General features: G+C 47.7%; 1 protein-coding gene across 1 annotated transcript in view; it reads left to right on the forward strand.

Annotated features, from left to right (window-relative positions):
* The first annotated feature begins 206 nt into the window (after window positions 1-206).
* MTNR1B (melatonin receptor 1B) overlaps window positions 207-14,823 on the forward strand; it is a 35,260-nt gene continuing 20,643 nt past the window's right edge. Inside the window, exon 1 of the mRNA XM_074981502.1 lies at window positions 207-417. Coding sequence (XP_074837603.1) covers window positions 207-417 — 211 coding nt within the window. The remainder of the gene's footprint in view (window positions 418-14,823) is intronic.

Below are 14,823 nucleotides of genomic sequence, written 5' to 3' on the forward strand. Positions count from 1 at the left end.
GATGGGGGGTGTGGAGCTTTTCCGGCAGCCCCGCCCGCCCGCCGCCCCGCAGCGCCTTCTGCCGGGGAGGCAGCGGGGGAGTGCGCGCGGGGCGGGGGAGAGGCGCCGGTTAAAGGCCGGCCCGCCGCTGAGCGGGGCTAGTCGGCAGAGCCGGGCACGGGGCAGGCGGGAATGCCCGGAGCTGGCGGGCCGGCCGGGCGGCCGCGATGCTGGAGAATGGCTCCCTGAGGAACTGCTGCGAGCTGGGCGGCCGCGGGCGCTTCGGCTTGGCGGCGCTGGGCGAGGCGGCGGCGCGGCGGCCGGCCTGGGTGGTGCCGGCGCTCTCCAGCGTCCTGATCTTCACCACCGTGGTGGACATCGTGGGCAACCTGCTGGTCGTCACCTCCGTCTTCAAGAACCGCAAGCTCCGGAACTCAGGTAGGGGCGAGGGCCGGCGCCGGCCGCGGAGGGGCGCGTTCCCGCTCCGCAGCCCCGTCCCGCCCCGCGGGGCGTGCCCAGAAAGCCGCCCAGCGCTCCGGCTGGGGGCAGCCCAGTGCTCAGCCCGCCGCTGGGCGCTGCACCTGCAGCCCAGTGCTGGACGCTTGGCCCGGCGCGGCCCGAGCCCCACACCTGGGCCAGTCCCGAGGCTGCGCGCTAGAGCTACGCCGGGCCCTGTACTCTGCCCGCAGCGATGCTAACCCCGTCCCGTGCTGAGCCCAGCCCGGCCCCCCACTCAGCGCTAGCGCTACACTCATCCCCACAGCGATGCTAACCCCGTCCCGTGCTGAGCCCAACCCCTCCCCTCCGCCCCGCACAGCGCTAGCGCTACACTCAGTCCCACAGCGATGCTAAACCCTGCCTCTTGCTGGCCCCCGCACCTGGCCAGTGCCGAGGTTGCACGCTAGCACTACACTCAACCCGCAAGCCGTGCAAAACCCTGCCCGGGAGCCTCTTGGCACGGGGGAGCTTCCGTGCAGCGGTGTATGTTCTGAGGATGCGGGCTACTACAATAGAGTGTCCTGATTACCTGAACAAATAGCAAGCAGAGCTGCGGCACCTTAAAGACTAACAACTTTATTAGGTAATGAGCTTTCGTGGGTAAGACCCATTTCCACAGGTCTTACCCCGCAAAGGTCATTGCCTAATGAATGTGTTCGCCTGTAAGGTGCTACAGGACTGCTTGTATTTGTGACGCTACAAACTAACCAGGTTACCCCTCTGAGCGGTTACCTTAAGGCTTTCCCCAACGCTGAGCAGGAGGGAAGTCTCTTTGGAGAGATCCATATGGGCCCAAGGGTACTTTTGACAGATATGCGTGACAGACTTAGTTCACTGTCCGCAGCTTTCTCAAATTCGCAGTAGTCTTCGCTTTTGTAAAACGATGTGTCATTTTTATACCAGGAAACAAACCAGAAGTTCATTGTCCAGTCGCATGCGTGTGTCTTGAGGCTGTGTAAGGGATCAACTTTCGATTTGCCTCTCAGTTTGGGGTTGGCCACAAGATCCAGGTGGCTAGAGATCTGTTTGCCCTAGAGGGTGACAAAATAGGTGGTACTGTACTCAGATGGGACTGCTGTCCATGCATCTTGAAGAAGTGGTTCCCGTTGCTGTATTACACTCTCTGTTGTGTAGACTTTTGTTATGCCAGCTATAGGGCTTCCTGCTGCCTGATTCAACCGAGCAGCTGTTCCTTAATAAGGCACTAAAAAGTAAGATTGTTTATAGGATATTTGCACTCAGCAGTGGACTGTTAGGCATTTGGAGCTAACGGGAGGTGCGATTACACCCACTAACTGCAGCGAAGCGAGGAGTAGTGGCGAGCTCGTCAGAGTTTCCATTACAAGCAGTCCTCGGAATTGAACTGTTACTTCAGAGCTTCAGTAGTATCCTTTTATGACATGAAGGAACACAGTCCAAAATCACAAAACTTAATCAAGAGCAGTTCTAAGTTAGATGCAGAATGTCCCATAACATACCTATGTTAAGTGAGAGATTACTTTGCTGCTGGAAGATTTCGGACGAATTTTAGATCAAAGAGCTACATTGGAAATCTCATTACGAATCCGCCCTATGTTAATAAAATACACTCAGCAACGTATAATTATTTATGTACTTTAAGAATGGAGGGATATTTCACCGAGATTCGCTTTTTTTGCACAACTTTTCTTTATTTCTGTATTTTCTTCTTTCACATTCATTGCGGACAGATCTCGAAGTCAAGGGAATCGAACATAAGAATAAGAACGGCCATACTGGGTCAGACCAAAGGTCCATCCAGCCCAGTATCCCGTCTGCCGACAGTGGCCAATGCCAGGTGCCCCAGAGAAGGAGAACAGAAGACAATGATCAAGTGATTTATCTGGTACTGAAGGCTAGGGCACCATACTTTACCCCTGGCAAATAGCCATTTATGGACCTAACCTGCAAAAATTTATCGATCTCTCTTTTAAACCCTAATAGAGTCCTGGCCTTCACAGCCTCCTCTGGCAAGGAGTTCCACAGGTTGACTGTGCGCTGTGTGAAGAAAAATTTCCTTTTATTAGTTTTGAACCTACTACCCATCAATTTCATTTGGTGTCCCCTAGTTCTTGTATTATGGGAAAAGGTAAATAATTTTTCTATGTTCACTTTCTCCACACCATTCATGATTTTATATACCTCTATCATATCACCCCTCAATCGCCTCTTTTCCAGACTGAAAAGTCCCAGTCTCTCTAGCCTCTCCCCATATGGGACCCGTTCCAAACCCCTAATCGTCTTAGTCGCCCTTTTCTGAACCTTTTCTAATGCCAATATATCTTTTTTGAGGTGAGGAGACCACATCTGCACGCAGTACTCAAGATGTGGGAGTACCATAGTTTTATATAGGGGAAGTATGATATCTTTTGTCTTCTTATCTATCCCTTTTTTAATAATTCCTAACATCCTATTTGCTTTACTAACTGCCGCTGCACACTGTGTGGATGTCTTCAGAGAACTATCCACTATAACTCCGAGATCCTTTTCCTGATCTGTCGTAGCTAAATTTGACCCCATCATGTTGTATGTGTAATTTGGGTTATTTTTTCCAATGTGCATTACCTTACACTTACCCACATTAAATTTCATTTGCCATTTTGCTGCCCAATCACTCAGTTTGCTGAGATCTTTTTGTAGTTCTTCACAATCCCTTTTGGTTTTGAGTGTCCTGAACAACTTGGTGTCATCTGCAAACTTTGCCACCTCACTGCTTACCTCATTTTCTAGATCATTGATGAACAAGTTGAACAGGATCGGTCCCAGGACTGACCCCTGGGGAACACCACTAGTTACCCCCCTCCATTGTGAAAATTTACCGTTTATTCCAACCCTTTGTTTTCTGTCTTTTAACCAATTCCCGATCCATGAAAGGATCTTTCCTCCTATCCCATGACCGCCTAATTTACATAAAAGCCTTTGGTGTGGGACCGTGTCAAAGGCTTTCTGGAAATCTAGGTATATTATGTCCACTGGCTGCCCCCTGTCCGCATGTTTATTAACCCCTTCAAAGAATTCTAATAGATTAGTTAGACACAACTTCCCTCTGCAGAAACCATGCTGACTTTTGCCCAACAATTCGTGCTCTTCTACGTGCCTTGCAATTTTATTCTTTACTATTGTTTCTACTAATTTGCCTGGGACTGATGTTAAATTTATCGGTCTATAATTGCCAGGGTCTCCTCTGGAGCCTTTTTTAAATATTGGCGTTATATTGGCCGTCTTCCAGTCATTGGGTACCGAAGCGGATTTAAAGGATAGGTTACAAACCACTGTTAATAACTCCGCAATTTCGCATTTGAGTTCTTTCAGAACCCTTGGGTGAATACCGTCTGGTCCTGGAGACTTGTTACTATTCAGCTTATCAATTAACTCCAAAACCTCCTCTAATGTCACTTCAATCTGGGAGAGTTCCTCAGATTTGTCACCTAAAAAGGCTGGCTCAGATTTAGGAAAAAAGGCTGGCTCAAGGAAAATTCAGTCCCCGTATTAAAATAGAAATCTACAAAAGGTGAAGTAGTGCATAAAGAGATAGGACACCCTTTTGTAAATGTTTATTACTGGTGCTTTAATTATCTATAAGCCTTTCTCAGCTGAGAGTGAAATACATTAAGATGGAGATTTCATCTGCTACAAGAAAGGCTGAAATATCTCTTTATTTTGTTTATTAAAATACCTGGTTACAAAGTATATGTCTAATAGTTCAGCTGAAGCCTGAGACTTCTACAAACATATATACTAATTGGGCTTGAATTTAACAGTAGGAGGAGCTGAGAACTAGGTTACAATCTACTTTTGCTTTTCAAAGATAAATGCTTCTCTAGAAACGCTGAGATAAATGAAGTTGGAAAGGATAAAATTACTATAATTACTCTTCTGTTACCATTTGGTCAATATTTAGATACTATTGTAATAAAAAACCCCAATTCTAGCCTTTATCAGTTTCAGCGCACAAACAAGTCAAAGGAACAGAACAATGAAAAATATGGGAATGAAAGAAGGTATTTAACTGAAACAGGATTATTTTGAGTTTTCATTTAAAAGCAGTTTTATTTTAGCAAATGATCGTGTTTAGCCCTCAATTGCTTCCTAACTTAAAAACTTGGTCTTGCGTTTTAAAAGCAAGATGCAGCTTAGAAGATTGTACAATATATTGCTACTACTACTACTTAACCTTTGTACTCTGAGTGGAGCATAGGTCATCTACAAGTCTCCTCCACTTCACTCTGTCTCCAGAAAAACTTCTAGCTCAGCAGTTCCCAAGCTTTTTGGCATTGTGCCCCCCTTTTGAGTTTTGAGAAACTCTCATGCCCCCCAGCACTTGTTTACCATCATCCAACTCCCCTTTTAACAAAAAATTCAATTAGTAATTTAAAATAAACATAACTTGATATAAAAATATTATTTAAAATTAAAAATGAGCACAAATAGTTTTTTCTTGGCCCCTTGTGGGTAACTGGTGCACCCCAGACTTCCAGCTGTTAGAGCTGCCTGCTCACCTGAGACCTGCACCGCCAGTGGGCTGCCCAACCACCAGCCACCTGAACCCTGTGCTGCTGGGACCAGCTGCTCATCTACCAACCACCCACCATAGCCATGGGCCAGCGTCCTAAGCTGCCTGCCCAAGCCCCACACTGCCAGGGCCAGCTGCCTGCCTGCCATCCTGAGCCACCCAACCCCCGCCCCTCCACTACTGGGGCTGTCTGCCCACCTGTACCCCAAGCCACCTGAACCCTGCAATGCCAGGGCCAGACACCCAAGCCCCACAAGTCCCATAAGCCAGCCAGCCACCCAAGCCCCACAAGTCCTCTGAGCCACCCACCCAAGCCCCTCCTCCAAAGCCAGGCACCACCAGCCCTCCGCTCTTATTCCGTCCCCACCTCACCCAAGCCAGGCACCCCCCACCTCCATCTAACCCCATCCTCCTCCTCCTCCCCCCGCAACCCACACTCACTCTCCTTTGCAGGAGGCAGTTAGCTCCACATGGGTCTTCACCAGCTGCCTGCTTTTTGTAGAGATTCTGCCAGGTCACCCATATAAAATGTCAGGAGCTGAGAGTCAGAAGCAAAGGCTGGCTCTTTCTTCAGGTGGGGGCTGGATCACCTCATGCCTCCAATGGAATTTCTTTATGCTCCCCCAGCGGGGCACACCCCCCAGTTTGGGAAACCATGTTCTAGCTGATTCCAGGAGTACCCCAGTTGTTGCTCTTCAATGTCAGTAGACCTTTTCCATGTTGACTGAGGTTTTCCTCTTTTGTGTTTTCCTTTATATAAGTGTAGTTAAAACAATATGCTTTTGTTGGACTTTAATCCAGGTGGAACTCAAATTAGAAAAAAAGATGACAATCCTCCATATTTTAAAAATTTCTCTTATTACACTGAGGGCACCTGCACCTCTGCTGACATGCAAATGAGGTGGGTGGGGAGGCAAAAAATCATAACAACCTACAAATCCTCAGAAAAATAGGTCTTTCACTTACCAAACCCTATATATATATGAATCACTATAGCTCTGCATGACCCAAAGACTGTATCAGTTCTGCTGTGAATAAGCCCTGGGGGTTTGGGTGTACCCTGGTGTGATTAGTTCCTATTGATTGATGAAAATGAATGGACTTTTTGTTTATTCATCTTTGAAAAGCTCACATGAACAGAGGTATCAAATCATAGTGGAGGAAGCATGATTAAGACTGTCTAGATAGGCAGATATATTTTGCTTCATTCATTTTACAAGGGAGAAAAGGTACTAGCTGATAGGATAGTGAGAATAAACTTAAATTTAATTATTCAAGTGCATGATAGTATCATAAGATGTCACCAGTGACAAGTATCATTTCATAATAGAATCATTAAAGTGCATTATTAGATCCAATAGTGCCCACAATGTGCTAGCCACAGTGTACAGTTCATGAGACCAAGCAACATGCTGAAGAACAGGGAGAGGGACACAATAAGTTATTTTTAATATTCATATTCTCCTCTTAACCTTAAATATCTGCAGATGACTGTCTCACAAATTCATTTGTAGGCATCATGGAAAAATAACTCTTCAGGATGGATTTTTTTTTTGGGGGGGGAGAAAGTGGCTTATAATGAGGTAGAGTGGCCCCCACCCATTACCTGAAAGGGGAAGAACCCTTCTGGCAGCCATTTTGTGTGGAGTCTGACCCCTCCCAGTCACCTGACCAGAAGTCAGGAAGGTGGGGCCAGGGCTATAAAAGCCCAGCCTGAGGACTTTGCCAGAGGCCAGCTTTGGGGTCCCTGCATGGGAGGTTGAGGACTGGCTGAGGGGGGCTGAGGCCTGGGTTGGTCTACCTGGGCCCTTGGTGATCCTGATGCCCTGTGGACCCCAGTGGAATGGGCCTGTAGAAGACCTGCTGGCCCTGGAGGACTGACCTGTGGACTGGCCTCAGCCTGCACCCTGAGCCAGACTGAGACAGTGGGAGAACCAGCTTCAGCCTGCACCCCATGCTAACCTGAGGCTGGAAAACCCTTAGGTCACCCAGACCCCAGCTGGACCTGGAACCCTTTGAGCCCAAGAAGGTCAACTGGACATGGTATCTGCCAGCACATAGCCCAGGGCGTAGAGGGGACTGGTGAAGGACCTCAGGTTAGTGTGTTGCTGTCCAGATTCCCTGCTGACCTGTGCAGCAGAACACGCTGCTATGACCAGGGGCCTTGGGCAGGGATGTGGTGGAGTGGGTGGTCCCCACATCCCCCCCACCCACCCACTTCACAGGTGGAAGTCTCCCCCCTCACTGGCCAACATAAGCTAAGTGTCTGTGCCTGGTGGGAACTGTGAACTGGGTTGTTGCCATGCCCTGAGCTAGGGCTTTGGCTCTCCTGAGTGTGTGTTTGTCCTGCCCTGAGTTAGGGCCTGGGTCTGCCCTGCCTTGTTCCAGGGCTTGGACGCTCTCAAATGTGTACTGCCCTGAGTTAGGGCCTGGGCTCCTAAGACTGTGTCTGTGTGTTGCCCCACCCTGTGCCAGGGCCTGGGCTTGCCCTACTGTGCATCGGGGCTCGGGCTATTTTCTAACATGTTTGCTGCCCTGCCCTGGCCCAGGGTCTGGGCTGTCTTGTGTGTTTGTTGCCCACCCTGAGCTAGGGCCGAGGGACATCTAAGGCTGAATGTTGGCAATCCTGCCCTGAGCTAGGGCCTGGGCCATCTGAGACTGCTTGTGTGCTGTGCCACCCGGATCTGGCTCACTTCTGAAAGACTTGTGCTAATTTCTCCAGCTGAACTGTGTGTGTTCTCTCCCTGAGCTAGGGCTGGGGCTCATTGACTGGTGGTTTGCTGCTGCCCTGAGCAAGGGCCCAGCTTTTCTGAGACTGAGTTTTTTGCTGCCCTGCTCTCAGGTAGGTCCCGGGCACATTTGGAGAACGTGTGCACTGCCCTGCCTTGAGTTAATTTCCCCAGAGCCCATCTGAGGTAAGGCTGTACCCCTGAACTGTTGCCTCTCTCACACCTGAGGCAAGGTGGGAATCCCCAAATTGTTGACTTAGGGGTTGTTGTTTAGTACTTATGGCAGTGAGGCAAGATGGCTGCCCAGTGACCTGGAAGGGGAGGAGCCCTTCTAGGAGCTTGAACTAGCTACAGGCTTATAGGTTAATTCAGGGGTTTACATGGGTAGAATGCAGAGTGGAAGAAGATGTGAAGATGGGCATTCAAGACCAGCACTAATAATGGAGGTGGAGAAGATGAAGAATGCTAAGGACGAATGACTTTGGAGGTAAAGCAAAGAAGAGAAGACGCAGGAGTTGGAAAGGCAGGTTGGTCAAGAAGTGACTTTTTGAAGAGACTGCAGCACAGTGGACATGGAGAACAATTGATCACAATCCTCTTAGAAATTCTGTAGCTCTGGGTAAGTGGATCTGTCTCACGAAAGCTCATCACCTAATAAATCATTTTGATGGTCTTTGAAGTGCTGCATGACTGCTGTTTTGGTTTTGGTTTGTTAGAATGTAGAGTGACACAGCTACCTCTGTTACTATCCTCTTTGTCTACTTCAAATCCTTGTACTCCGGATGGAGCATACAGCATCTACAAGGCTCCTCCTCCTCACTTTATCTCAGGATGAAACTTCTAGCTGACCCCAGGAGTATCCAAGTTGTCTTTAAGTCTCATTAGATCTTCTCCACAATGTCCAAGGTAGTCTTCTTTTGCAATTTCCTTGCAGAGAGCAGCCATAAATGTATTAAGACTCTTCACAACACTCCTCCCCTATCTTCTTGTCTCACGTCTAAATGTGCCTATTGTTTTTAATCTTCATTACAAGTCAGGGTTTCTATTTTTGTTGCTCTTTTGTGGTCTTGCTCTAATTTGTCCACATCTATCTGAAAGTTTGACCAGAACTGGAGGCAGTACTCCAGTTGTTCCCTCACTAGGGCCAGTAGAGTGGAACAGTTGCCTCCTGTGTCCTATATACAACAGACCTGTTCATAAAATCCAGATTGATGTAAGCCCTTTTCACTATTGCATCACCCCAGGCCAGAGCTGCCACACAGTTAGCCACCAGAGGGTGCAGCCCAGGACCCTCCCCCAAGTACTTAAGGTGGAGCAACAGGCCAGCAAGCAGCAGCAGCAGCCAACAGATGGCTCAGCAGCAGCAGCAACTTACTGGGGAAGTAGCAGCCCACCAGCAACAGCTGATGCAGCGAGTAACTTCCCTGATACAACCCCGAACCCTGGATGGGCTGCCAGCGCCGGTGCCAATCAAACTCGCAAAGATTGCAAATCCCCCTCACACCTGAGTCCAACAAGAAGACAGCTTTCTGCACTCCCTTTGGACTCCTCCAGTTCTGTACCATGCCCTTTGGGCTTCACAGTGCCCCAGCAACATTCCAGCACCTGATGGATCGGCTTTTACATCCCCATAGCCAATACACTGCAGCATATTTAGATGATATAAGCTGTGTCTACACGTGCACGCTACTTCAAAGTAGCGGCACTAACTTCGAAATAGCGCCCGTCACGGCTACACGTGTTGGGCGCTATTTCGATGTTAACATAGACGTTAGGCGGCGAGACGTCGAAGCCGCTAACCCCATGAGGGGATGGGAATAGCGCCCTACTGCGATGTTCAACGTCAAAGTAGGGACCGTGTAGTCGTTGCGCGTCCCGCAACTTCGAAATTGCGGGGTCTGCCATGGCGGCCATCAGCTGAGGGGTTGAGAGACTCTCTCTCTCCAGCCCCTGCGGGGCTCTATGGTCACTGTGTGCAGCAGCCCTTAGCCCAGGGCTTCTGGCTGCTGCTGCTGCTGCAGCTGGGGATCCATGCTGCATGCACAGGGTCTGCAACCAGTTGTCGGCTCTGTGGATCTTGTGTTGTTTAGTGCAACTGTGTCTGGGAGGGGCCCTTTAAGGGACCGGCTTGCTGTTGAGTCCGCCCTGTGACCCTGTCTGCAGTTGTGCCTGGCACCCTTATTTCGATGTGTGCTACTTTGGTGTGTAGACGTTCCCTCACAGTGCCTATTTCGATGTGGTGCTGCGCAACGTCGATGCTGAACGTCGACGTTGCCAGCCCTGGAGGACGTGTAGACGTTATTCATCGAAATAGCCTATTTCGATGTCACCACATCGAAATAGGCTACTTCGATGTAGGCTTCATGTGTAGACGTAGCCATAGTGATCTATAGCCGCGATTGGCAGACTCACCTACAACATGTGTCTGTCGTATTGCAGTTCCTCCAGGAAGCGGGACTGATGGTGAACCCAGCAAAATGCTGCCTCGGAAGGGATGAGACCACCTACTTAGGGTACACCTTGGGGAAGGGCATGGTATGCCGCCTAGTGGGAAGCTCCAAGCCCTCCAGCAGTACACCCCTCCATCCTCAAAGACAGATATGCCAGTTCCTGGAGTTAGCAGGGTACCACTGTCGCTTCATCCTGGGCTTCTCCTCCATTGCTGCTCCTCTTACCAACCTCCTCAGGAAAGAAAGAGGTTCCCAACCATGTCCCATGGACCCCAGCTTGCAAGGAAGCTTTCCAGGCCCTAAAGGCCCAGCTCTGTCAAACCGGTCCTCTACAGCCCCAACTTCTCAAAGGAGTTCCTGCTGCAGACGGATGCCTCAGATATCAGGGTGGGAGTGGTGCTCTCCCAAATCGTGGGAGGCAAGGAGCACCCAATTCTTTATATCAGCTGTAAGCTCTTCCCAAGGGAGAAGGCTGGCTCAGTAATAGAGAAAGAGGCCCTTGTAGTCAAATGGGCCATAGACTCCCTTCAATACTACCTACTGGGAAGACACTTTACCCCCTTCACTGACCACGCCGCCCCTGCTCTGGCTACAGGCAATGAAAGAGACAAACACCAGAATCATAAGCTGGTACCCATCCCTCCAACCCTTCTCCTTCCAGATTCAGCATCAGGCAGGAAAGGATCACGCAAATGCAGACTTCTTTTCCAGGGGAGAAGGAACACAGTTGGGGGAGGGGCAGACCCCTGTGGGGGGTCTTGAGTGGGGGGATGTGTAAGAGGGAGGCCAGGCAAGGAAAGGGTTTAACAAGGCCTGGTAGCCCAATCAGCCCCACCCTGGTTCACCTGTGGCCAGTGTCAGGCTTGGAGCGGTATAAAGGGAGGGAAGCCAGCTCAGTTTGGGGCTGACCAGCGAAGAGGCAGGAGGCCCCAGGCCAGAGCTGCCACAGGGTTAGCTGCCAGAGGATGCAGCCCAGGATAAGGGGAGCAGCAGCCCCTCCCTGGGGAACCCCACTCCTGCCAAAAGAGGGAACTAGATGCTTGGGGCCACGCCCCAGACTCAACCCATAGATGCTTGGCTGGGGGCTGCGGATGCACCCAACAGGCCCTGGCCAGGGGGCCTAGCCACTAGGCCACCTGGGCCCAGGTGCAAACTATTCACAATCACATTAATGCATATTCATTAGTAATCCACTACAACTCCCAGCTCCTGCTTTCAGAAGTACTACTACCTAACCACCCCATGTTATGGTCATGCATTTGATTTTTTTTTCCTTCCAAAATGTAGTACTTTGCGTGTGTCTTTATTGAATGTCATCTTGAGCATGTCTGTAATTGGGAAAAGGCAGAGGAAAGTCAGATATTGAGGCGCATCAAGAGGGAGGTGACAGACAAGAGGGGACAGGGCTCACTGGGACAGTAAAAGGTTTAGGAGAGGAGAGAAGGCCAAAACTTTGGTTTCGGTGACATGGGAGAGGAGATGATGATAGGGGAGAGGAAACTGAATGAATTGGATGAATTTTGGTCACCAATTTATAGGAAGAATGCAGAGAAACTGGAAAGGATTCAGAAGTAAGCAACAAAGATGATCAATGGGATGAAATGAGCAAGCCAAATGAGCAAAGGCTGAAGGACAATGGTATAGTTAGTTTGGAAAAGGGATTAATGGAGGACACGATAGCCGTCTTCAAATACTTGAAAGGCTGCCTTAACAATGCAGAAAAATGCTTCTCTTGCCACACGGGGCAGGACTAGATGCGATGGGCTCAAACTATGGCATAGCAGATTTATGTAAAATCCCTGGAAATATCCTAACTGTAAAAACAGTGGAATAATGGAATAAATTGCCTAGAGAAGTTGTGAAAGTTTTTGCACTGGGGCTAGGGCTACAATAAAGCTCTATCTCAATAACTTATGTAAGAACTTTGTGTTGTGCAAATGGCTTAAGTTATTTTTAGGTAACTTATTTCAAATTTGGTGCTGGTTACATGGCACCGAAGTTTGAAATAAGTGCCTATTTCAAATGTCCCATGTCCCTCTCACAATGAGGGGTAGCAGGAATGAAATGCCACAATCTAAATAGCCCTGCTATTTCAAGTGCATTGTTTGGCCTCAGGGTTTCTATTTTGGGATAAAAATGTTCCCCGAAATAGAAACTTAAGTGTAGTCTGAGCTTGGAGGTTTTCAAAGAGATGCTCAATAAACAGCTGTCCTGGATGGCTTAGACATAACAAATCTTGCATCTTGTCAGGGAGTTAGACTAGAAGTACCCTTATGGCACAACTCACCCTATGGCCATGTCTACACTAGCAACTCCTTTTGGAAAATCCGGCCCTCTTTCGAAAGAACAAGTGGAGCCTCCACACACAAAATGCCCTCTTTTCAATTCCTGTCAAAGGAACACAGTGTTTCTTCTGGAGGCCCTCTTCCTCTCCAAATGAGGAACGATGCTTTTTTCTGAAAGATTCTTTCTGAAAAAAGCATAGAGACACTCAGGTGATGCTTTGTTCGAAAGAGCGGTCCTCATGATGCTGGATTTTACCATGGCCATTCTTTTGAAAGAGCAGCGGCAGTGTGGAGGCTCTGTTTTGAAAGAGCAGATAGGCCTTTTAAATGTCGACATGCTCTTTCAAAAGATGATCTTCCAGAAGAGATCAGCTATTTCAAAATAAGTTATTTTGGAACATAACACAGCTAAACACAAAAATACATTTTGAAATAACACTTAACTATTTCAAAATACAGCATGTACACACACACAACATATTTCGAAATACAGCCATTGGATGCACTGTTGCTTATTTCAAAATAGGCTCTATTGCCTATCCTAACAGCATCATCTCAAAATACCTATTTTGAAATAGGTTTTATTCCTCAGGTCTTTTCTACACAGGCCACTTTCTTCAAAAGTGGCATGGTAATACATGGCCTGTAATATGCTAATGAGGCACAGATGCAAATTCCTTATGCCTCATTAGCATATGGCCACGTGATTTGGAGTCCAGAAGACCATTCTTCCAGACTCCAAAATGCCGTTTAGAAGCTGGAAGACCCCCCAGGGGCCTCACTTCTAAACAGCATTTTGGAGTCTGGAAGAACGGTCTTCCGGACTCCAAATCACATGGCTATATGCTAATGAGGCATAAGGAATGTGCATCCATGCCTCTAGCATATTACAGGTCGTGTATTACCATGCCACTTTTGAAGAAAGTGGCCTGTGTAGAAATGGCCTCATAGAGGCCGTGTCTACACATGCCCCCTGCTTTTGGAGGGGGCATGTTAATGAGGCAGTTCAGAAGATGCTAATGAAGCACTGACATGAATATGCAGAACCTCATTGGCATAATATCAGTCGTGCATGATTCGAAAGTGCTGCTTTCAGAATGCACACTGCCCGTGTAGATGGGTGCCTTTCAAAAGCACCCCTCGACTTTGAAAGCTCCTTCTTCCTAAAACCAAATAGGAAGAAGGGGCTTTTGAAGTCAGGAGGTCTGTCCCAATGTCTTTGGGCAGAAGGGTGCTTTCGAAATTGAGGTTTCCTTTAGAAGGTACACAGCTATTTTTATTTAGAAATTAGCACTTTCAACAGGCCAGGTGGTGGTGGTTATGCAAATGAAGTGCTGAATATTCATATATGTACCTTATGTTCATTTTCAAATGGCTGCATTTACATGTCCTTTCTGAAAGGGAGGGGTAGTGTGGCCACAGCCAGAATGATGTTTACCAATTTTGAAATAAGCCAACCGCTGTTTCGAAATAACTTTGTTGTGTAGACCTACCCTATAATTCTATGAAGCAGAGGGACTACTCCGGATCTTGACTATATTCCTTCTAAAGAAGCAGGTGAGCTCTTGTGTGATGACAGAGTTTTAGGGGGCAAAATCAAAATCTTAATTATTTTAATATTAAAATCTCTTTAGGAATCAGAGCATCATTGTCATATCCCCCAGATTTAGACACACTGTTCTGTCTCAGGTTTTATACTAGTATCTGATAATTACAAATTATTTAATTATGAATCATCAGTAATACAATTAAGGCATGATCAAAAGCAATTCTGCTTCCCAGCCTTCATATAATGTGGTGCTTGCAGGATTGAGTGAAATAAAACATCCCATTAGCTTTTATATAGAAAAGTGTGGGTTGGTATTCACGTTCCTCAAAAGAGGAAAGTGAGGAAAGTGTGGGGCATTGACAGAACTGATGCTTTTGGGGCTTGGTCTTTCTGTCCTTCAAGACTAGTTTTGGCAGTATTTGATGCACATACTAAAGTCTAACAAAGCAAATAAGCAGTCACGTAGCACCTTAAAGTTCAACAAAATAACTTATTAGGTGATGAGCTTTCATGGGGCAGATCCACTTCTTCAGACCTGGAGATACGTAGTAGAGCACTGACAGTTTTATAACACAGAGATCCAAAAAATGTTGAAATAAAAACTGACCAATCAGATGCATAGGACTGAAAGGGGGCAAAGGATGGGGAGGAGGGGAGCGAAATACTAAACATCTTGCCTGAGATCCATATGAATAATAAAATAATACTCAACTTCATCCTAAATGTAATTCCATTTAAAGCAATGATGTTGCACGTAATTGGGAAAGACTCTGCTCCTATATGTTGCTCAGGCAGAATATAA

This window comes from Carettochelys insculpta, chromosome 1, assembly GCF_033958435.1.
Source record: "Carettochelys insculpta isolate YL-2023 chromosome 1, ASM3395843v1, whole genome shotgun sequence".
NCBI lineage: Eukaryota > Metazoa > Chordata > Testudines > Carettochelyidae > Carettochelys > Carettochelys insculpta.